Below are 22,544 nucleotides of genomic sequence, written 5' to 3'. Positions count from 1 at the left end.
ATTTCATACTGTATATTCAAGAATTATTGAATGCCAACTTTCTGCTAAGGGTATCTTGAAATTCATGACAGGTTGTCAGCAAAAGCCAGCCCTTGGCATCCAAACACCCTTCAAAGTCTCTTTTGTTTATGGAAGTCTCTTTTGTTTATGGAAGTCTCTTTTGTTTATGGAAGTCTCTTTTGTTTATGGAAGTCTCTTTTGTTTATGGAAGTCTCTTTTGTTTATGGAAGTCCAGAGAATTGCAACTGTCAGACAAATGCCTCAACTTGTTACTTACAGTTGCATTTGCACTTCATATCAACTCCCTTCAATGCTAAAGGAGTGTTATGGTTTTGGTCTTTTCTGGACTTTCTTTTGGAGGATACAGCAGATAGAGGCATTTGAACCAAAGTGTTAATACAACTGAAAGCTGTAAAGCTGCCTTGTTTGTTGCTCAAATTTTGCATATTCTTGTCTTGTGAATAAGAAGTACCCATCACTGCTGTATTGTTCCACTTATGAAATTGATATTCAAAGACCAACACAAGGATAAATCTCCTCATACAAGCTGAAAAAAAATATCAAGTTACTGGCCTGATGGTTGAAATTAAACAATTTTAGAGGCCACACAGATTATGGACCCCACCAAGCATGCATTGTAGAGAATGCTCCAAGAGTGAACTAGTGCTGAAACTAGTAGCACAGATTCCTTTTTTCAGTTCTGTTGCAGTCTGTTTGAACCGGTGATAAACAAGAAAGTAATGTTTACACAAGGTGAGGATAAAAGTAAGAATGAGTTTGCAGAATGGTATGTCTTGTGGAATGGCGTAACTTTTGGTGGAGTTAATGTCATTCTAACGGTACTTTTACCTCTGACCCTAGCCCTATTCATAATCCTGATGTTCAAAAGTACTAAAGTTAGGGCAAGGTTGTGATGCTACATTCCATATCAATTTTACCATTAAACATACTCATTCCACCTTTCATCCTCACTAGTGCATACAAATAGCTTAATTTGTTGTTTCAGTTACTTAATCTCCAAAATTTGTTTTATTTTCTTGCCAAATTAATAACTGTTACATTTCAAACTCTTGGTTTTCATTGGCTCTGGCAGCTGAAAAAGGGCTGACCCTCTTGTCAGTGAGCAGAAATTCTACTCTTCCTCTTGCTTTTCTAAAACCAAGTCATGGATAATCTCTACAGCTTTGATGTAAAGGTCTATTCCATGACAATCAGATTGATCTAGTGAGATAACTTGGGGCTGAAAAAGATTGAAAGATGCTCTAGACAAGGGCATTTCTGGATCTTTAATTGTCTCCTCCTTCCTCTCCATTATATTCTTCACAATGTGGAGGACCATGATAATAAAGTTCACAGGATAATGTTTTTCCTACAGGTACATCTTGGTCCAAGTGATACTGATTTACACCATACATCCAGAGTTGATCAGGTGTTATGTTTGATTCAGAACTGAGAGGATGGTTTTTAAGCTATCTTGAAACAAGGATAGTTACAACTTTATTCGAGGCAAAAAATACATAATGCAGGCAATATAAGTGCAATTCATTGCTTATCTCAACGTACCCTTAGTATTCAAGAAACCAAAACAGATGGTAAAACACGTTCCCAGGTCAAACGAATTCCAAGTAAGAATGCTTTCATTTTGCGAGTGCCACATTTTGGAAAATTTTGCAAGGTTATCTTCACAAAGTCACCCAAACACTCGTCAGAAATATCAGTATTCTTTAGCTCCTCCTTCCGTAAGTTAAAAAGTTGAATTCATCCACTAATTGTTTTCCTGACTGTGCCAAACATTTCTCCAATTTTTTAAATTAAAAATCCACACCTTAGTTAAAATTCTCTCGTGGTACCACGAAGCCTTGTATTGCTACTTTGCCAGAACGTACTACTGGCAAAGTTCGAGAACATTCAGCACTTTGTTTACTTCTATCTTCTAAACGCAAATAACTGCATGCCTCTATCAAGAGGTTAAGAACGTTATCGGATACGCCGCCTTTCCAAACGATTTGACATTGAATGCAGAACGTTAGAAGTTGATCCACACGATACAAAGCGATCAATTTCGTTACGGTCATTACCGAAACCAGTACACTTACCAACGTTCGAATAACATCAGAAGTAGCGTTCTTCAAAAACAATTCACGTTGGTGGAAGGAGAACTCCGGCAGTGTGCTGAAGGAGATTTTCACAGAAAGAGACGTTACATTATGTGACCAATAAAATCGTGGTTACCGCTGGTCACCAGAAGTGAGTGCCACAGCACGAGTGACTTAAGAAGCGACATTAGACACGCCACGAAGATAGCACGTGAAACAGAACCTTCTTTCGACGACATGACGAGGGGGGCTCGGAAATGAAAATTATATCTCCACGAAATATGACTCGACGACACGAACAACAGATACCAATTTTGTCCCCGATCTGACCACATAGTATTATAAGGCTGTGTTATCGGGCCATGTTATCGGATCGTGTTACCGAAGCCATCTTGGATGATTAGGCTCATTTCTGGGTTCCTCTCGATCTTTCTTATTTTCCAATGAATCAAGAGAGGACACTGGGATCGAGATTGGATAATGAATATATTATTATTGTATCTCTTAGAGTGAGCAGCAAAGTGATTAAAAAGTGTAACATTTCCTCCACTCCTCTACACTGATTCAAGTTCTCACGAATCTGAAGACGCTATTGATTTTGAGTCAGTATTTAAGCACGGGGGAGGGGGGGGGGAAGAGGGGAGATGGTTTCAACTGAGTAATCCCTTGGCTGAATCGCCTCTACACTCTGGGCACTATGATAATCAAACGTCGCGCAGGATGTACTTAAAACAACGTTCCTTGATGCTAAAATCATGAAATTAATCTCTGAAATGAACACTCATTTTCATATTACGTGTTTCAAGATTAGAAATGTTTGTGCTTGAAACGTTTATTGACCAGGTAAAAAACTCAACGGCTTATTTAAAACTTGAATGGATGTTAAACCCATGAAACAGTTAGACGTTCAAGTAGCTTCAAAATAACAGTAATGATCGTGTGCAAATTTACTTGAAACGAAATGAATTCACATCGCAACCTTGTATATCGTATTTGGTCACCTTTGCTATAAGGATTAAAAAAACTTTCCTTGCTGTTTTCTTGTGGCCATTTTTTCAAACGCAAAGAGGTCCATATAAAGATTAAAAAAGTTTCCCTTAATTTATCGTAAGAGCGTTTTGTTTTTAGTTTGTTTGCTTCACTTTGACCTTACACTAATGGGTAACCTATCGCCAAGACCCCAGAACCACAAAGAGTGTTCCCTGATCAAAAGTGTGAGAGATGGGAGCCAAAGTTTTCTTGTCATTTGATTCTGCAATGAAACAGCGGTTATCAGGATTGAGCAAAAGCTAAATAAAATGTGTGCTGCAATCAGCCAAAAGCAAATCAGATAGACTGATCAATGATAAAATCAAGGCAACTTCATGTGTTCATCATAGTGGCTAAGGAGCTGGGAAGCGCTGCTCAGTTCCTCCTGGCAAATCCAACAAGTAAATGTTTCATCGTAATTTGAGGAATATGGCTGCTGTTCAAAGTGCAATCTTTCGTGTTTTAGTAGTGTACTTTTTCGAGAAAACCGCTTTTCACACATTTTGCACTGGTATGGCTTCTCTCCTGTGTGAGCTCTTTCATGTCTTTGTAAATTACCTTTTTCAGTAAAACACTTGTCACAAGTTTTGCACTTGTAAGGCTTTTCTCCAGTGTGTGATCTTGTATGTATTTGCAGAGTTCTTCTTGTAGCAAAATACTTGCCACAAGTTTTGCACTGGTGTGGCTTCTCCCCTGTGTGGGATCTTTCATGTGTTTGTAGATTATATTTTTGATTAAACCACTTGTCACAAGTTTTACACTTGTATGGCTTCTCTCCAGTGTGGGAAATTTTATGTATTTGTAGACTTCTTCTTGTAGTAAAACACTTGTCACAAAATTTGCACTGGAATGGCTTCTCTCCAGTGTGGGATCTTTCATGTATCTGCAGACCTCCTTTTGAGGTAAAACACTTGTCACAACTTTTGCACTGGAATGGTTTCTCTCCGGTGTGTGATCTTTCATGTATTTGCAGATTACCTTTTTGAGTAAACCACTTGTCACATGTTTTACACTGGTATGGCTTCTCTCCTGTGTGGGATAGTTCATGTCTTTTTAAATTGAATTTTTGAGTAAACCACTTGTCACAAGTTTTGCACTGGTATGGCTTCTCTCCAGTGTGGGATCTTTCATGAGTTCGTAGCCCTCCATTTGAAGTAAAACACATATCACATGATTTGCACTGGTATGGCTTCTCTCCTATGTGGTTTCTTTCATGGACTCGAAGACTTCCCTTTTGTGTAAAACGCATATCACAATATTTGCACTGGTATGGCTTCTCTCCAGTATGTGATCTTTCATGTACTTGTAGTTGTACCTTTTGTGTAAACCAATTGCCACAAGTTTTGCACTGGTATGGCTTCTCTCCAGTGTGTGATCTTTCATGTCTTTGTAGATTTCCTTTATGAGAGAACCACTTGTCACATGTTTTGCACTGGTATGGCTTCTCTCCAGTGTGGGATCTTTCATGTGTTTGAAAATTACCTTTTTGAGTAAACCACTTATCACAGGTTTTGCAATGGTATGGTTTCTCTCCAGTATAAGATCTTTTATGTATTTGCAGACTTCCTTTTGTAGCAAACCACTTGTCACAAGTTTTGCACTGGTATGGCTTCTCTCCAGTGTGGGATCTATTATGTTTTTGTAGACTTCCCTTATGAGTAAACCACTTGTCACAAGTTTTGCACTGGTATGGCTTCTCTCCTGTGTGGGATCTTTCATGTAGTTGAAGATGTCCCTTTTGTGCAAACCGCTTGTCACAAGTTTTGCAATGGTATGGCTTCTCTCCTGTGTGGGATCTTTCATGTATTTGTAGATGTCCCTTTTGTGTAAACCATTTGTCACAAGTTTTGCACTGGTATGGTTTCTCCCCAGTGTGGGTTCTTAAATGTACTAGCATATTTCCCTTAGATGTAAAACACTTTTCACAAGATTTGCATTTTAATGCCTTTTCCACACAGCTTTCAAATTTTGCAGATTCTTTATACATTGATTCAATTTTCCACCGTATTTGTACCTCCTCAGTACAAGATGTTTTGGTTTGGGCCATGTTAGGGCCAACTAAGAGACAGCAACATTATCTGAAATGCCAGAAGAAAAAAAAATACATTTATTTAGCTGGGTATGGGGATATTAGACAGGGTTTTACCCTTTACATTCAGTAAGAACAGATTAAAACTCGTAGTAACAAGAGGGAGTGAGGGGAGAGGTGGATGCCACACTACCTCTTAGTTTTTTCTTTAATTTTATCAAGAGGCTTTTATCTGGGCAACTACTGGTATCCTCTTCAGTAGCTGTTTGTTTCTCATAAAGTCATATTTGTTTTAATGTTTGTAAAATTTGCCTGATACATACTGGAGATGTTAAATGACAAGTAGGGTGTGGTTGAGGGCTTGATATGAGCTATGAAAGAATGAAAGCTTTAATGTTGAAAATGAAAGTACTGTAAATCTATAATTTATTTTCTAGTCTGATTTTCTATTATCCTGTTAAGTTTGATAGCTACTGTTCTTTTGACAAGCCAAAAATAATAGTGAAAAAAGTGAAAAATAATGAAAAAAAAATGACTGCCATGTTGAATGACATCACTGGTTCCCCTGCAGCATTATTTGTATATGTATCCCATAATATTCACATCATACAATCTATCTATCTATCTATTTAAGGTAAAAATCTTACAAAATATTGCAACATAAAGCTATGGAAGGGGGGGGGGGGGGGTTTCCAATCACACCCCCCTCTCCTTTGTACCAAAGTAGAGGTATGCCTTCTTTCTCCTTGTACCGAAGTAGGGGTATGAGTTTGCATGTACATGTTTGTCACCTCACTTAAAATATGTTCATATGGTTTTCTCCCAAAATATCTGTACACCAAATTACTTAATGTATCTACATTTATTTTGTAAGGAAACTCTTTCATATGGCTTTGGGTGACAAAGGGAAAGCCATCTCAAAAGAAGTAAGACTTACAGTTACTTCAAACCTTCCCAGGCAAGTTCAAGAAAAATTTGGTCTGTTGGTCCCATGTAGTACCTATGTAGTACCTATGTAGTAACTATGTAGTACCTATGTAGTACCTATGTAGTAACTATGTAGTACCTATGTAGTACCTATGTAGTACCTATGTAGTAGCTATGTAGTATCTGGGAGGCATGTGTTTGAATTGCATCCAAAACTATTTTTTTCTTTTCAGGCTTCCTCTCTGCAACTGCCTGAATTGCTGCTCACCTGCAAGTATCATTGCTTTTCTTGAGAATTATTGAAAACAACAGTGGAAAACTACTTCTCCTATCCATTTTGAAGACTGGGAGATTAAATTCTCTTTTACTGGGCATACATGAGTCAACATGAGACAACAAACTAAAACAACTCTCTTTTAAGCTTTTACACAGAACTACAAAAACCAGAGTATAATTATTTAGAATTTGATTCACAGATGTGAAACATATTCTTCAGGCCAAAAAGCCAGACTCATGAGTATGTGACAAAAAGCTTTGACTCCGTCTAAAGGCTTTAGCATCGTGGTTAAATAAAGTGTAGGCTTTTAAATGACTTCATTGCCAACGTAATTTAACCGAGATACCAGTGGCCTCGAAATATATAATGGATGATGAATAACTTATTAGACGCTTTAGGTGGGCAGTGTAACTGAGTATTTTTACGAGTTGTTCTGGCACTACTCGTAAGTAAAAATAGTTCGTGATACTACACACCAAAACGTCTGAAAATAAGATACATACCAAACCATTACTTCCGTCGCAGAGTAATGGGCTAAAATTTAACATTTCTACTCTTACCTTATGTTAATATGTGTTCCACGGTGATTTGCTTCAACACAGTGTTAGCAAAGTGAACCTACAAAGGACGCCATCTTGTAGATGCAGCCTCGTTCCCGGGTTTCTCTCTCTTGTATCCATAAAATAGAAAGAGATGACACTGGGAATGAGCTTTTCAAATTGAACAACTTTTGGCATTTGGAATAACCTTTTGAGCAAAATATAGATTTAAAGCAGATATCAAGCGCGAAAAATTCAACGATTTCATAGAAAACTTCAATTCATGCAAATTCTTGAATCGATGACTGAGGTTAATATGTGAAAATCAAATATGTGTACTGCGGGTTAAGAAATGAATATCAAAGCGATCTTCGCAGTAATAAAAGCTACTTAAGTTCAGGCCTGTACGGGATTTCAACCAAGATAATACAGTGATATTCTCTTGATTTGAATCCTTGAGCTCTGCGATACCGGTGCAGCGCTCAACGAACTGAGCTAACAAGCCAACTGAAGCTGTTCATTATGTTGGTTTGTAATAAACCTGTGATTTTTAATTTCAGTTTCAGGCCTTGTAGACCTTTTTTGTCTGATCCATTCGCCTGCGAAAGTTAATTATTTACCTTCATAATTATTTACCTCCATACTTATAGATATATGAAATTCCCTAAGGCCAGCAGCTAATTTAATGAATTCTTCCCGAAGCACAAACAACGGTGGTAATTGTAATAGAATAATTTTAAAATACCCAATGTTTTCTATGCCAAGAGATGTTATGTAACGTGAAATTAAACCCTGAAAACCTTGTTTAATTAAAAGGAACAGCAACTGATAAAAAGCATGAGAGCTTTTTACTGCTGACGTACTCACCAAAGAAAGGTTCGGCGTAATTAAAGGCTAGTTTAAAAACCAATAAAATTATAGAAAAGGGATACTCGGCAAAAGAAAGAACAGAACTCTTTTCTACTTTAACTAGCGACTGAAAACTGAGAATTATTTAGAACGTAAGGGAAAATTTACACCAGTATTAAGATCAAAACCCTTCAAACCATAACGATCTTGGCATGTAGCAAGTTTGCTGTAGTCAAGTAATGTTTAAGCTTAGAGAGGGCCTGTTTATATGGAAGTGGGAGGCTGCAGATAGGTGAGGTAGCCCGCCTAGCCGCGGTCGAAACATAGCTCGCGTTTACATACAATCTTACTACCCCGGGATCGCGGGGTGAAGTTTGATGAGGCTGTTGGCGCGCTTCAAAATGTGACATGAGCGTGACCCTGGCTAAGCGGGTTACTCCACCTTTAGACGTTTACCCCGGCTGAAAGGGTCACCCTATCCGGCAGAACGGGCAACCTTCAAAAGTGGGTTACCCCACTAATCATGTGATCGTGATCGAAATCAAATAAGACATTATATGGGCAGTCGGGCTATCCCACCTACGCAGGATACCTCACTTACCAGAGGTCCCCCACCTCCATGTAAACGGGCCCTAAATGTATGAGGGAATTTTTAGGGGTAAAAAAGAGAGTTACGTAATGTACATGTGACATCCCCAGATAAACAAACGTGTGTTATTAAAACGAAAAAGCTTAAAAAGCTTCAGATTGTCATTTACAGCCACATAGTCTTGAAATTTTACAGCTAATACTAAGTATTTAACAGGATCTTTTTTCATTGTTTCTTTTTTAATTTTTCAAAGGTAGATTTTAGATATTTCGATCGCTTCTTTGGAGAAGGGTCATGATGTGCCAATACATACTGCCACGATTAGAATGATTTTTGGGGGAAAGAACTTGAAAAGGTTGAAGCCTTCACAACTGCACGGCTTCATAGGTGTCGCGTGACTCGGCCAGTGCTACGTTATGGCGAAGCTTGCGTAATACAAAAGAGCCTTATGCCCTATCTTACTTCAAGCGCTGATCCCGTTCTCCATGGCAAGAAATGTCATGTCCTGACCTCAAACTTAATATTTTCTAGTCTGGCTCTCCTAATCAGTCGATAAGTACTTACATATGATTACAAACCGAATTGGAATCCACACAGTCCCACCACTATTATAACTGTTCGCCAGATAGTAAAAAAAAGAAATTTCGATTCCTTAACCCGTTTGAGATGACAAGGACGGCAGTGTTGCCTCCGGCCTGACTGTCGGCGTCCGTCATGACCTTCTATAATGAACGTCAAACTTCTTCGACGGAAAACCGCCTACAGACACCGTCAACCGTCCATAGAGCTTTTCCCTGAAGGCAATGGCTGTATACATAATCAATCTATCATTTCGTAAAAAAGGCTGTAGTTATTCATCGTAGTGAATAACAATAAAAGCTAAGTGTTCCGTTTGTCTCACGATGTAGTCACATGTGATGTAGATTGCGGCGTTTCGACTGCACACTGCTAGTCTTCTTCAGGCGATGGGGTCGACTGGTCATGCGTGATCTTCTAAAGCACGATGCTCTGCTGTGATTGGCTGTTTTTTCAACAGCTCTGATTGGCGCATTACGATCCTTGCTGTTTCACTCAGTAATTTGCTCCCCAAGCGGTCCGCTATCGCGCGGATCTCCCGTTGTTGTGTTTTTTGATCGTGGGCATCCACGCTTCTGGAATTTCTATTCCACCATCCCTGTTGATGTTGTCAGGGTGAAGTCTTATATGAATGCCAATCAGAGCTGTTGAAAAAATAACCAATCACAGCAGAGCATCATGCCTTATAACATCACGCATGACCAATCTATCATTGTTGTATCTCTTATAGTGAGCAGTATTGTGATTTAAAAACTGTAACATTTCCTCCGTTCGTTTATATTGATTCGAGTTTAAGCGAGTCTGAAGACGCTATTGATTTTGAGTCAGCAGTTAAGCAGGGGGGGGGGGGGTGGGATGGTTTCAATTGAATAATCCCTTAGCTGATTGAATCGCCTGTACGCTCTAGGCATCATGATAATCAACTGTTGCGCAAGATTTACCTAAAACATAACACCATCCTTTGGTGCTGAAATCATAAACACTCATTTTCATATCTCGTGTTTCATGGCCACATACATAATGGAAGGGCTCTCAAAATTAGCAATGTTTGTGGTTGAAACGTTTATTGACCAGGTAAAAAATTCAACGGCTTATTTAAAACTTGGATGTTAAATCCGTGAAACAATTGGCCGCTCAAAGTAGCTTCAAAATAGCAGTAATGATCGTGTGCAAATGTAGCTGAAACGAAATAAATTCACATCGCAACCTCGTATATCCTATTTGATCACCTTTGCCTTGATAATATTATGATAAAAAAACTTTCCTTATTGTTGTTTTTGGGTAATTTTTTTCAATCGCAAAGGGGTCCGTGTGAAGGTGAAAAAAATTTCCCCCTAATTTATTTTTGCTTTTAGTGTGTTTGCTTCACTTTGACCCAAAACTACAGGGTAAGCTTTCGCCAAGAGACACCAAGAACTGCAAAAAGTGTTCCCTAATCAGAAGTGTAACGGATGGGAGCCAAAGTTTTTTTTCTCACTTCAGTCTCCTTAAAACAGCAGTGTTGACGATCAACTTAAAGCTACATAAATGTATGTTCCAATCAGCCAAAAATTGATCAGATACACTGATCAACAAGAAAATCAAGGCAACTTCATGTGTTCCTCATAGTGGCTAAGGAGCTGGGAAGCACTGCTCAGTTCCTCCTGGCAAATCCAGCAAGTAAATGTTTCATCGTAATTTGAAGAATATGGTTGCTGTGCAAAGTGCAATCTTTCGTGTTTTTGTAGTGTTCTTTTTCGACAAAACCACTTCTCACACATTTTGCACTGGTATGGTTTCTCTCTAGGGTGGGATTTTTCATGTCTTTGTAGACTACCTTTTTGAGTAAAACACTTGTCACAAGTTTTGCACTTGTATGGCTTCTCTCCAGTGTGTAATCTTTTGTGTATTTGCAGACTTCTTTTCGTAGTAAAACACTTGTCACAAGCTTTGCACTGGTATGGCTTCTCTCCAGTGTGAGATCTTTCATGTCTTTGTAGACTACTTTTTTGAGTGAACCACTTGTCACAAGTTTTGCACTGGTATGGCTTCTCTCCAGTGTGAGATCTTTCATGTCTTTGTAGACCTCTTTTTCTAGTAAAACACTTGGCACAAGTTTTGCACTGGTATGGCTTCTCTTCAGTGTGGGATCTTTCATGTATTTGCAGACCTCTTTTTCTAGTAAAACACTTGGCACAAGTTTTGCACTGGTATGGCTTCTCTCCAGTGTGAGATCTTTCATGTCTTTGTAGATTACCTTTCTGAGTAAAACACTTGTCACATGTTTTGCACTGGTATGGCTTCTCTCCAGTGTGGGATCTTTCATGTATTCGTAGACTTCCATTTGAAGAAAAACACATATCACATGTTTTGCACTGGTATGGCTTCTCTCCAGTGTGGTTTCTTTCATGGACTCGAAGACTTCCCTTATGTGTAAAACGCATATCACAATATTTGCACTGGTTTGGCTTCTCTCCAGTATGTAATCTTTCATGTACTTGTAGATTTATTTTCTGAAGGAACCACTTGTCACATGTTTTACACTGGAATGCCTTCTCTCTAGCGTGTGATCTTTCATGTATTTGTAAATTATATTTTCGATTAAACCACTTGTCACAAGTTTTGCACTGGTATGGCTTCACTCCAGTGTGGGATCTTTCATGTTTTTGTAAATTACCTTTTTGAGTAAACCACTTATCACAGGTTTTGCAATGGTATGGTTTCTCTCCAGTGTGGGTTCTTCTATGTACGTTTAAATTTCCCTTAGATGTAAAACGCTTTTCACAAGATTTGCATTTCAATGCCTTTTCCATACAGCTTTCAAATTTTGCAGATTCTTTACACATTGATTTGATTTTCCACTCTATTTGTACCTTCTCAGTACAGGATCTTTTTGGTTTTCGCCACTTTAGCACCAACTGAGAGACAGCAAAGTAATCTAAAGTGCTAGAAGAAAAGAAATACATTAATTCAAGTATGAGGGAGATTAGACAGAGTTGTACCATTTACATTCAGTAGCAATAAATTAACTCTTAGACCAAGAAGATTGGGGGGGGGGGGGGGTTGGATCAAGAGGCTTTTATCCGGGCAACTGTCTACTTTTGTAGCTGTTTCTTTCTCTTGGACACATATTTGTTGTCATTTTGGTCAAATTTGGCTCACAGATATAGGACATATTAAACTACAAGTAATGTGTGGTTGAGGGCTGTTAAGTTTCATAACTACTGTTCTTTTGACATGCCAAAAATAATAGTGAAAAAAGTGTAAAATCTGAAAAAAAGGTCTGCCATGTTGAATGACATCACTGGTTCCCCAGCAGCACCATTTGTATATGTATCCCATAATATTCACATCATAACAAGGTAAAAACCATATAAAAAAACGCAACATAATGCTGGGTGGGAAGGGTGTCCCATCAACCCCCCCCCTCAGAGGTATGAATTTGCATCTACATGTATGTTACCTCTCTTAAAATACATTTATATGTGTATACCAAAATATCTGTACACCAAATCACTAACATGTTTCTACATTTATTTTGTAAGGAAACTCTTTGACATGGCTTTGGGTGACAAAGGGCCAGCCACCTCAAAAGAATTAAGACTTATAGTTACTCCAAACCTTTCCAGGCAAGTTCAAGAAAAATTTGGTGTAGTGGTACCTATGTAGTACCTAGTTAGTACGTGGGAGGCATGGGCTTGAATGTCATCCAAACCTCATTTTTTCTTTCAGGCTTCCTTTCTGCAATTGCTTGAATTGCAAGCCAACTGCGAGCATCATTACTTTTCTTTACAATTATTGAAATCATATGTTCTTTTGGAAACACTGGTTTTATCAAAACATCCTCTATGTTCAAGATATCTTTAATATACATCTGAAGAGCCCAGATGAATAAAACTCCTAAACCTGAGCCACTGAATACAACCAAGGTGCCTGGTACCCTTAGCAGATTTGACCAGCATGCACTGTACACATCATTATAGGATCATTAATGATAGAAACACCATCAAACCATCTGGTGACAAATAGTGAAAAACTACTTCTCCTATCTATTTTGAAAACTGGGAGATTAAATTCTCTTTTACTGGGCATACATGAATCAACATGATACAACAAATTAACATAACTCTATTTTAAGCTTTTAAACAGGATTACAAAAACAGGAAGATGATTATTTAGAATTCCATTAACAAATAGTACAAAATATTCTTCTGGCCAAACCCAGACTCATGGAGCACAGACTGTGACAAAGAAAAAACTTTTACTCGCTCCAAAGGCCCTAGCATCATGGTTAAATAAAGTATAGGCTTTTGAGTGCCACTTTCCCTAAGAGCGGTCCCTTCGACTTCCCGTTGGAGAAAAGCTTTCTTTTACTTTTTCCATATCGAGGCCAAAATGACCGGAATGAAACAAATTAAATTACCTTGTACTCGAGGATTTCGCTGAAGAGCTGTTATTACTTCAAATGACTCGATACGTCGTCCTGGCATTCCACGACAGAAATCAGGGCTGAAATACCCGCAGTCACTACAATCTTTCCTTTCCATGAATCATATAAACATTAAAAAGAAAATCTCAGTAAATTCTTCGGTCCGTTTTAATAGCTTTTGAAATGAAACAGGTCATTTGCCGAGGGAAAAATTAGCACAATCACGTCACGCAATACGTCTAGCTGGGGTTTATTCAGTTGATTTTGACGGTCGCCGGGAAATGTTGAGTTTGTCGCTCAAAACCGGGATGGCCCATAAGAGCGTAAAATCATTAACGATGAGAACAAATACCCAGAAAGGAGGAATAGTTAATCGCGTTTCGTGTGCTAAATTTCTGGAGAAACTGCAAGAATTCTTTCAGAGTGTATGCATGTTGTTTTGTAATTAACAATGTCACGTATTTTAACTTGTTTGTGTGTCCTTTGAAGCAACGCGATATGTCTGTGATGACCAGAGTGCCAAATTTTATCCTTTAATTTTGATCTTGTCCACACTGTGTGTATTTCATGACCTGATATTTCAACGAAAATTATCGAGAAGGCGCCTTCCGATCACCTTTGTTTACTTTTAACATTTCCACCTTTACCTTCGGTGTTAATATGTAATCCACAGTGATTTGCTTCAACACAGTGTTACCAGAGTCAACCTACACTAGCGACTAAATACAGGAGAGGCTCCTACCTGTAATTGGATGATAAAAATAGTAAAAGTTAATAGTTATATCTTAACCTCTTGCTCGTGGATATTGTATAACCTTATGCCTCCCAGCAGAACAATGAATCAACAATGCGAGTGAAAACACCGATGTGTCGAACAAAAATTGGTTACTAACATAACAAAGAGAAGGCAGAGCCTTTCTTTCTCATTCAGTGGGGTCGTCCAACGATACTCCGGCGATGACTTAAGCATCTGCTTACTAACTGCGCTGACTAAACTCGTTTAGTTTAGGTGGACGATCAGAGACTGGAGCTATTCCCACATTTCACCGCTGACAGGAATGGCTACGACTGGTGCTTTTAATTTTTTTTTTCGTTATGGCTAAATAATTTACACACTGAGATACACTAATAAAACTGAAAGAGTGTTTTATAAGGTTCTTCTTATGTTGAACTTTATAATACTTGCAAATGAAGCCCTCTTGTATTAATACAGGGCCATGTAGTTTCTAAGTTTTAAAATAATTCAGCAACTATATGTCACGTTTGGAAGATCACGCAATGTTGCGTGGCGCTGCGACCGATATTTTTAATTTACAGTATGCTCTGCTTTTGTGGAACGCTAATTTTCTGGGATAATTGTTCGCATGAAGGACAAATCCTTTTATCGGGCTCCTCATTTCTATTTTTGCTCAACACCTAAAGGATGAAAGTCGCGGATTAATTTAATTTTGCTTGATAATTTTTAACAACTCCACTAAGAAAAGGAAAAAAAAAAAACAAACAAACAAACAAAAACGTCTGATCAGTCAAACCATTGGCAGCAACTCTCGCACTGAATCATGTCGAGGTACCGTGACTGTTCGCAGTGATGGCACAATCAGTCTTCGGACAGTTTTTCGGCTATAACCTAAGAGAGTAAAATGATTTTAAGATTTTTTGTTCAAAACTAATGAAGGCTGTTCATCACATGACGCTGTTTTGGAACGTATATATCTCGTTTGCTATTGTATTACTATTGTTTTAGACAAGGTATTTATACCACTGAAATTTAAGAAAGAATTAGTACACTGATAAACCACGTTTTCTGTAAAGTACACGAGCCATCCTAACCTAATTTGCAAACTGCTTTCCAGGCACCATCTGTAATAAACCTCTTAAAATCTGCTAAGTTAGCTTCTACTGCCTCTCCGGGTATCAAAGATGCCCTGTCTATATCCAATACGTCAGAAACAGACAGTTTAATGGCAGATTTAACCAGGTCTTCAATGGAGTGATGTTTTTCCTTAGTAAACCAGAGAAGCATTTCTTGTAATCACACAAGAGAAATAAACAGATGGTGAGGTGAGACATGTGTGATAGGCAAAGAGGAAAAAATTTCAAACAATGAAGCATAACATACCTTGTGCGCCATCGTTTCGCCGGATATGAAGCCTACAGGTACTTTGCTGTTGTTCTGCTCTGATTGCTCATTATTCTTCTAATTCTCAATCATCTCCATCCTCTCTTCCTTGGTTGGGTTTTCCAACATGATATTTCTCTTCTGTGTCCTTCGTTTGGTGGAAAAGAAACGTTTCTGGACCTCAATTTTTTGTTTCAGATGCACTCCCTTTAGGTATAGCAGCCGACAGTGTACTTGTCGTATACTTGTGCTGCACCATCAAAGTGAAAAAACTACAAGAGGAATTGACATTTTTCTTCAACTGTTGCAGCGCATCTTCATCTTCACAGACTTTAAGGGATCGTTTCGTCCTCTTCATGATACTTTCCCCATTTTCGCCCACAGTTCCTTTATTAAGACAGTCTTGCAGAAAGTTCATCTCCTTGGTGCTGTCATGGTATGCAGTATCACTTGATGCTTCCTGGTAGTCAGGATCCATGGAGCTATTTTCTGGGCGGGGTAACCGACTAGGGTTGTCTTTACGAAGCTACCAGTCAAACATCTGTTCGCGACCTTAATCAACCACTGAGAATTTTATTATATGATTGTCACACCGTCTTTTTTTTTTCTACTTTCGCATCTCGCAGCCCCTCGTACGCGGATTTTCTTGTAATTGTTTCGATAAAACCGCCTGGGAGTCGTACTGATCATATAATAAATATTACTGAGAAAGTACATGGCCCTGCGTTAACAAAAATATCAATATAGGAAGAACGTAGTAAAACGCTCTTTCAGTTTTTATCTCAGTGTATAAATCATTCAGTCAAAACGAATGGCAGAAAAGAAAAAAAAAAGATAAATAAAAAATAAAATAAAGTAAAATAATGAACGCATGAGTCGGAGCTATTCCTGTCAGCGGTGAAATACAGGAATGGCTCCAGTCTCTGGTCGTCCGCCTGAGCTGGCTAAAATGAGTTTAGTCAGTGGAGCTAGTCAGCGAATAGCTCTGTCATCGCCGGAGTATCACTGAACTACCTCATTGGATAAGAAAGGCTCTGCCTTCCCTTCGTTGTTAGTAACCATTTCTCGTTTGATGCATCGGTGTTTTCACTCGCATCGATATTTCATTGTTCCGCTTCGAGAGACACGGGTGAACAATACTCACGAGTATGGAGTTAAGATATAACTTATTAACTTTTACTATTTTTATCATCCAACTACAGGTCCAAGCCATTCCTGTATTTAGTCGCTAGTTCAACCTACAGAGGACGCCATCTTGTAGATGCAGCCTCGTTCCCGGGTTTCTCTCTCTTGTTTCCTTGAAAGAGGAAGAGAGGACATTGTGAACAAGATCTTTCAGCATTTGTAGCAACCGTTTCAGCAAAATGTAGATCTAAAGCATACATCAAGCACGTAAAAAAATAAAATGATTTCATAGAAAACTTCGATTTATGCAAATTTCTTGAATCAATGACTGTTAATAGGTGAAAATCATACATGTGAACTGCGGTTTAAAAAATGAATATGACAGCGATCTTCGCAATAGTGAACACTACCGAGTATCATTTAGACTGTAGGGGAAAATTTACACCAGCATCAAGATTAAAACTTTTCGAACCTTAGTGACCTTGGCCTGTAGCAAGTTTGTTCTGGTCAAGTAATGTTTAAGCTGAGTGATGGCCTGTTTACGTGAAGGTAGGAGACCGCAGGTAGGTGAGGTAACCCGCCTATCCGAATTAAAAAAAATAGCCTGCGTTGACATTCAATCTTACAACCCCGGGGTAAAGTTCGAAGAGGTTGTTGGCGCGTTCGCAAATGTAACATGAGCATGATCCCGGCTAGGCGGGTTACCCCACCTTTAGACGTTTACCCCGGCTGAAACGGTAACCCTACCGGGTAGACTATAGCTTCACGGAGTATGACTCGACGACACGAACATTAACGCCACGAGGTGTGACTCGACGACACGAAGAACGGACACCATATTTTTCTCCGATACAACTCCGTAGTATTATCAGATCGTGTTATCGGACCGTCTTACCGAAACCATCTTTCAAGATCAGCCTTGTTCCCAGGTTCCTTTCGATCTTTCTTTTTTCAATGAATTAAGAGAGGACACTGGGATCGAGATTGGCATATAACGCTGACATAATCAATCAATTATTATTGTATCTCTTATAGTGAGCAATATTATGATTAAATAGTGTAACATTTACTCCACTCACATATGTGATCTCAGTTTTTACGACTCTTAAGAGCCGATTGATTTTGAGTCTACAGTTATGCAAAAGAGGAGGGAGGGGGTGGTTTCAATTGAGTAATTCCTTGGCTGAATCGCCTCTTCGCTCCGGGCACTATGATAATCAAACGTCGTGCAGGATCTACTTAAAACATAATAAGTCATTTATTGTTAAAATCATAAAATTAATCTCCACATTCCATGTTTCATGTCCAAAAAATTAGGAATGTTTGTGGTTGAAACGGTTATTGACCAGGTCAAAAATTCAACGCCTTGTTTATAACTTGGATGTTAAACATGAAACAGTGAGTCGTTCAAGGCAGCTTGAAAATAACAATAATGATCATGTACTAATTTACTTGAAACAATGTGAAAAAATTCACATCGCAACCTTGTATATCCTATTTGGTCACCTTTACCTTGATAATATCATGATTAAAAAACTTTTCTTACTGTTCTCTTGGGAGCATTTTTTCAAACGCAAAGGGGTCCATATAAGGGTTTAAAAAGTTTCCCTCTATTTATCGTTAGTGCGTTTTGTCTTTGGTTTGTTTGCTTCACTTTGACCTAACACTACTGGGTAACCAATCGCCAAGACCCCAGAACTAAAAAAAGTGTTCCCTGATCAAAATTGTAACAGATGGGAGCCAAAGTTTTCTTCTCACTTGATTCTGCGGTAAAACAGCCGCGATAAGGATCGAGCAAAAGCTACTTAAAAATGTGTGCTCTAATCAGCCAAAAACAAATCAGATAAAGTGATCAACAATAAAATCAAGGCAACTTCATGTGTTCCTCATAGTGGCTAAGAAGCTGGGAAGCACTGCTCAGTTCCTCCTGGCAAATCCAGCAAGTAAATGTTTCATCGTAATCTGAAGATAATGGTTGCTGTTCAAAGTGTAATCTTTCGTGCTTTTGTAGTGTTCTTTCTAGAGAAAACCACTTCTCGCACATTTTGCACTGGTATGGCTTCTCACCAGTGTGGGATCTTTCATGTCTTCGAAGATTGCCTTTTTGAGAAAACCATTTGTCACAAGTTTTGCACTGGTATGGCATCTCTCCAGTGTGGGTACTTTCATGTATTTGTAGACTTCCTTTTCTTGTAAAACTCTTGTCACAAGTCTTACACTGGTATGGCTTCTCCCCTGTGTGTGATCTTTCGTGTCTTTGTAGATGACCATTTTGGGTAAACCTCTTGTCACATGTTTTGCAATGGTACGGCTTTTCTCCAGTGTGGGATCTTTCATGTATATACAGACTTCTTTTCGAAGTGAAACATTTCTCACACATTTTGCACTGGTATGGCTTTTCTCCAGTGTGTGATCTTTCATGTATTTGCATACCTCTTTTTGTGGTAAAACACTTGTTACAACTTTTGCACTGGAATGACTTCTTTCCAGTGTGTGATCTTTCATGTATTTGTAAATTACCTTTTTGAGCAAACCGCTTGTCACATGTTTTGCACTGGTATGGCTTCTCTCCAGTGTGTGATCTTTCATGTATCTGTAGATTACCTTTTTGAGTAAACCACTTGTCACATGTTTTGCACTGGTATGGCTTCTCTCCTGTGTGGGATCTTTCATGAACTCTTGCATTTGCAATATAAGTAAAACCCTTATTACAAACTTTGCATTTAAATGGCCTCTCTCCAGTGTGTGATCTTTCATGCATTCGCAAACTTCTTCTAGTAGTAAAAAACTTTTCACATATCTTACACTGGTATGGCTTCTCTCCAGTATGAGATCTCATATGTGCTTTGAGAGTTTCTTTTTGTGTAAACCACTTGTCACATGTTTTACATTGGTATGGCTTCTCACCAGTGTGGGATCTTTCGTGTCTTCGAAGATTACCTTTTTGAGAAAACCATTTGTCACAAGTTTTGCACTGGTATGGCATCTCTCCAGTGTGGGAACTTTCATGTATTTGTAGACTTCCTTTTCTTGTAAAACTCTTGTCACAAGTCTTACACTGGTATGGCTTCTCCCCGGTGTGGGATCTTTCATGTATTTGCAGGCTTCCTTTTCTTGTAAAACTCTTGTCACAAGTCTTACACTGGTATGGCTTCTCTCCAGTGTGTGATCTTTCATGTCTTCGCATACTTCCTTTTCGAGTAAAACACTTGTCACAAATTTTGCACTGGTATGGTTTCTCTCCAGTGTGGGTTCTTAAATGTACTTGTAACTTTCCCTTAGATGTGAAATGCTTTTCACAAAATTTGCATTTCAATGTCTTTTGCACACAGCTCTTAAATTTTGCAGATTCTTTACACGTTGATTTGATTTTCCACTTTATTTGTACCTTCTCAGTACAGGATGTTTTTGTTTTTGCCATGTTAGTGCCAACTGAGAGACAGCAAAGTAATCTAAAATGCTAAAAGAAAAGAAACACATCAATTCAACTGGAGGGGGATATAAGTTGGTTTTACCTTCCCTTCCCCTTCCCCCTCCCCCCTCTACCATCAAGAGGGTGGAGGGGGGGAGAGGGGGAGGGGTGAATGCCACATGCCCTTTAGATTTTTTTAAAAATTTTATCAAGAGGCTTTTAGCTGGGCAACTGTCCACTTAAGTAGCTGTTTGTTTCTCTTGAAGACATATTTGTTTTGATGTTGGTCAAATTTTCCTGATAGATATTGGAGATATTAAATGATGAGTAAGGTGTGGTTGAGGGCTTGATAAGAGATAAGATAAGATAACTTTATTTATACACGGTATTTCCATCAGTTGTTAATTATCTATAAAGGTATATCTATCTTCCTAACTATAATAAAATCTAATAATAACAATTCAAATAAAAGAAACAAATAAAAAATCTGCTTTTCATGGAGGCCGTGTCTAAAATTTACTTAAAATTAAGATATTACTTTAAACTGTGGAGAGCTATGAAAGAATGAAAGCTTTAACGTTAGAAATGAAAGTACAGTAAATCTATTAGTCAATTTCTGAGTGTCATTTCTACTTTCCTGTTAGGTTTGATTGCTACTGTTCTTTTGATAAGCCAAAAATAATAGTGGAAAAAGTGAAAAATCTAAAAAAAAAAAAAAAAAAGGCTGCCATGTGGAACCATTTGTATATCTATCCCATAATATTCACATCATACAGTCTATCTAATTCAGGTAAAAGCCTTTCAAAATATTGTAACATAATGCTAGGGAAGGGGGATATCTAATCACAACCCTCCCCTCCCTTGTACCAAAGAGGGGGTATGAGTTTGCATATACATGTAAGTCACCACTCTTAACCCTTTAACTCCCAGAAGTGATCAACACGAAACTTCTCCCTACAATATTCATACATTATTCAGCAAACAGGTAATGAGAATATTCAAACTTATCAGGTAGAAGCTGCTATCTTGATCTAGCACCATGTTCTTATAACTAATTTACAAGGAAATGTGTAGCATTTAGAGTGGAGAACTAGCAAATAAGATCTTGGGAGTTAAAGGGTTAAAATACATTCATATGTTTTTTTCCAAAATATCTGTAGACCAAACTACTTAAATGTATCTACATTTACACTTCGTATGGCTTTGGGTGACAAAGGGACGGCAGTCTCAAAAGGAGTAAGACTTACAGTTACTGTAAGTCTCACAAGTTCACAAAATTAATGGTACCTTTCGGTGGGTTGTGTAACTGAGTATTTTTACGAGTTGTTCTGGCACTACTCGTAAGTAAAAATAGTTCGTGATACTACACACCAAAACGTCTGAAAATAAAGTACATACTAAACCATTACTACCACCGCGGAGTAATGGGCTAAATGTAACATTTCTACCCTTACCTTCGATGTTAATATGTGTTCCACAGTAATTTGCTTCCACACAGCGTTACGACAGTCAACCTACGAAGGACGCCATCTTACAGACGCAGCCTCGTTCCCGGGTTTGTCTCTATCGTTTCCAAAAAGGAGGAAGAGAAGACACTGGGAACGAGCTTTGCACATAATTGAGCAACTTTTGGTATTTTGAGCAACATATAGCTTTAGATACATATCAAGCACGAAAAAGTCAACGATTTCATAGAAAACTTCAATTTATGCAAATTTCTTGAATTAATGACTGTTTATATAAAAATCATATATGTGAACTGCGGTCTAGGAAATGAGTATGGTGGCGATCTTCGCAGTAATGAACACTACAGAGTATCATTTAGACCGTAGGGGAAAATTTACACCGCCATCAAGGTAAAAAAAACCCTTTAAACCTTAGTGATCTTGGCAGATGATGCAGTTTTATCTGATCAAGTGATGTTTAAGCAGAGTGAGGGCCTGTTTACATGGAGGTGGGAGACTACAGGTCGGTGGGGTAACCAGCCTAGTTGTGGTCGAAAAATAGCCTTCACAACTGCACGACTTCATAGATGACATGTGGCTCGGCTTATGTTACGTTATGGCGACGCTTGCGCATTACAATGATGACAGCCACGCAAACACTATGGCGATAGCCACGACTCCACCAACCACTCCGACTGCGACAGCGTGGACAGGGACAGACGAGTCTCTGCCTTCATTAACTATGGTGTCTGCAGCTGATAATACAACATGATAGAAGATGATGTAAAAATTAGGTTTAAGTTGAAGTTGCAGTCGTGAAAAACTGCATTCACCTGTGTATTAGGCTGAAAGACAAGCCGCTGTTCGGGAAATGAGCCCGCACTCCTCATCCTTTCTGAGGAGGATTGAGGCCAGGACCACAGAAAACGGTGAAAATCAAATCAGTTTTCTTCTTGGTTTTACTGGAAAGGTTACACTGGGGAGTACAATAGAACTCTGCATTTGGATTGTAACTCGAGCTGTGATGAAAAATGACTGAAAGATTGTTTCAAGGGGGATAACTTTGGGCTTTGGTTCTATCTTATGTTATGGCAATAAAATTTCTAATGGACTCAAAATTTCAT

General features: G+C 38.5%; 1 protein-coding gene across 1 annotated transcript; it reads right to left on the bottom strand.

Moving 5' to 3' along the window:
• Positions 1–2,904: 2,904 nt before the first annotated feature.
• LOC131771780 (zinc finger protein 850-like) lies at positions 2,905–21,522 on the bottom strand. The gene is made up of 8 exons (XM_066172865.1): positions 21,430–21,522; positions 18,434–20,023; positions 15,673–15,964; positions 15,150–15,344; positions 14,852–14,946; positions 14,635–14,735; positions 10,499–11,836; positions 2,905–5,200 (listed from the first exon to the last, which is right to left on the bottom strand). Exons 2-8 carry the CDS (start codon positions 19,982–19,984, stop codon positions 3,448–3,450), a joined length of 5,325 nt encoding a protein of 1,774 aa, XP_066028962.1. The 5' UTR covers positions 19,985–20,023; positions 21,430–21,522; the 3' UTR covers positions 2,905–3,447.
• Between the last annotated feature and the right edge of the window lie 1,022 nt (positions 21,523–22,544).

The sequence above is a fragment of the Pocillopora verrucosa genome, chromosome 10 (assembly GCF_036669915.1).
Source record: "Pocillopora verrucosa isolate sample1 chromosome 10, ASM3666991v2, whole genome shotgun sequence".
In the NCBI taxonomy this organism is placed as follows: Eukaryota; Metazoa; Cnidaria; class Anthozoa; order Scleractinia; family Pocilloporidae; genus Pocillopora; species Pocillopora verrucosa.
The sequence above is the reverse complement of the archived record's forward strand: the minus strand, read 5'-3'. Positions and strand labels throughout refer to the sequence as shown.

Excerpts from the sequence above, each read along its gene's own strand:
- LOC131771780 (XM_066172865.1), bottom strand. The coding sequence starts at position 19,984 with ATGGCAAAAACAAAAACATCCTGTACTGAGAAGGTACAAATAAAGTGG. Across the intron at positions 14,947-15,149 it reads GAAAGCAGTTTGCAAATTAG|GTTATAGCCGAAAAACTGTC; the intron begins GTTAGGATGGCT and ends TTACTCTCTTAG. Across the intron at positions 11,837-14,634 it reads CCACAAAAGCAGAGCATACT|CACTTTAGATTACTTTGCTG; the intron begins GTAAATTAAAAA and ends CTTTTCTTCTAG.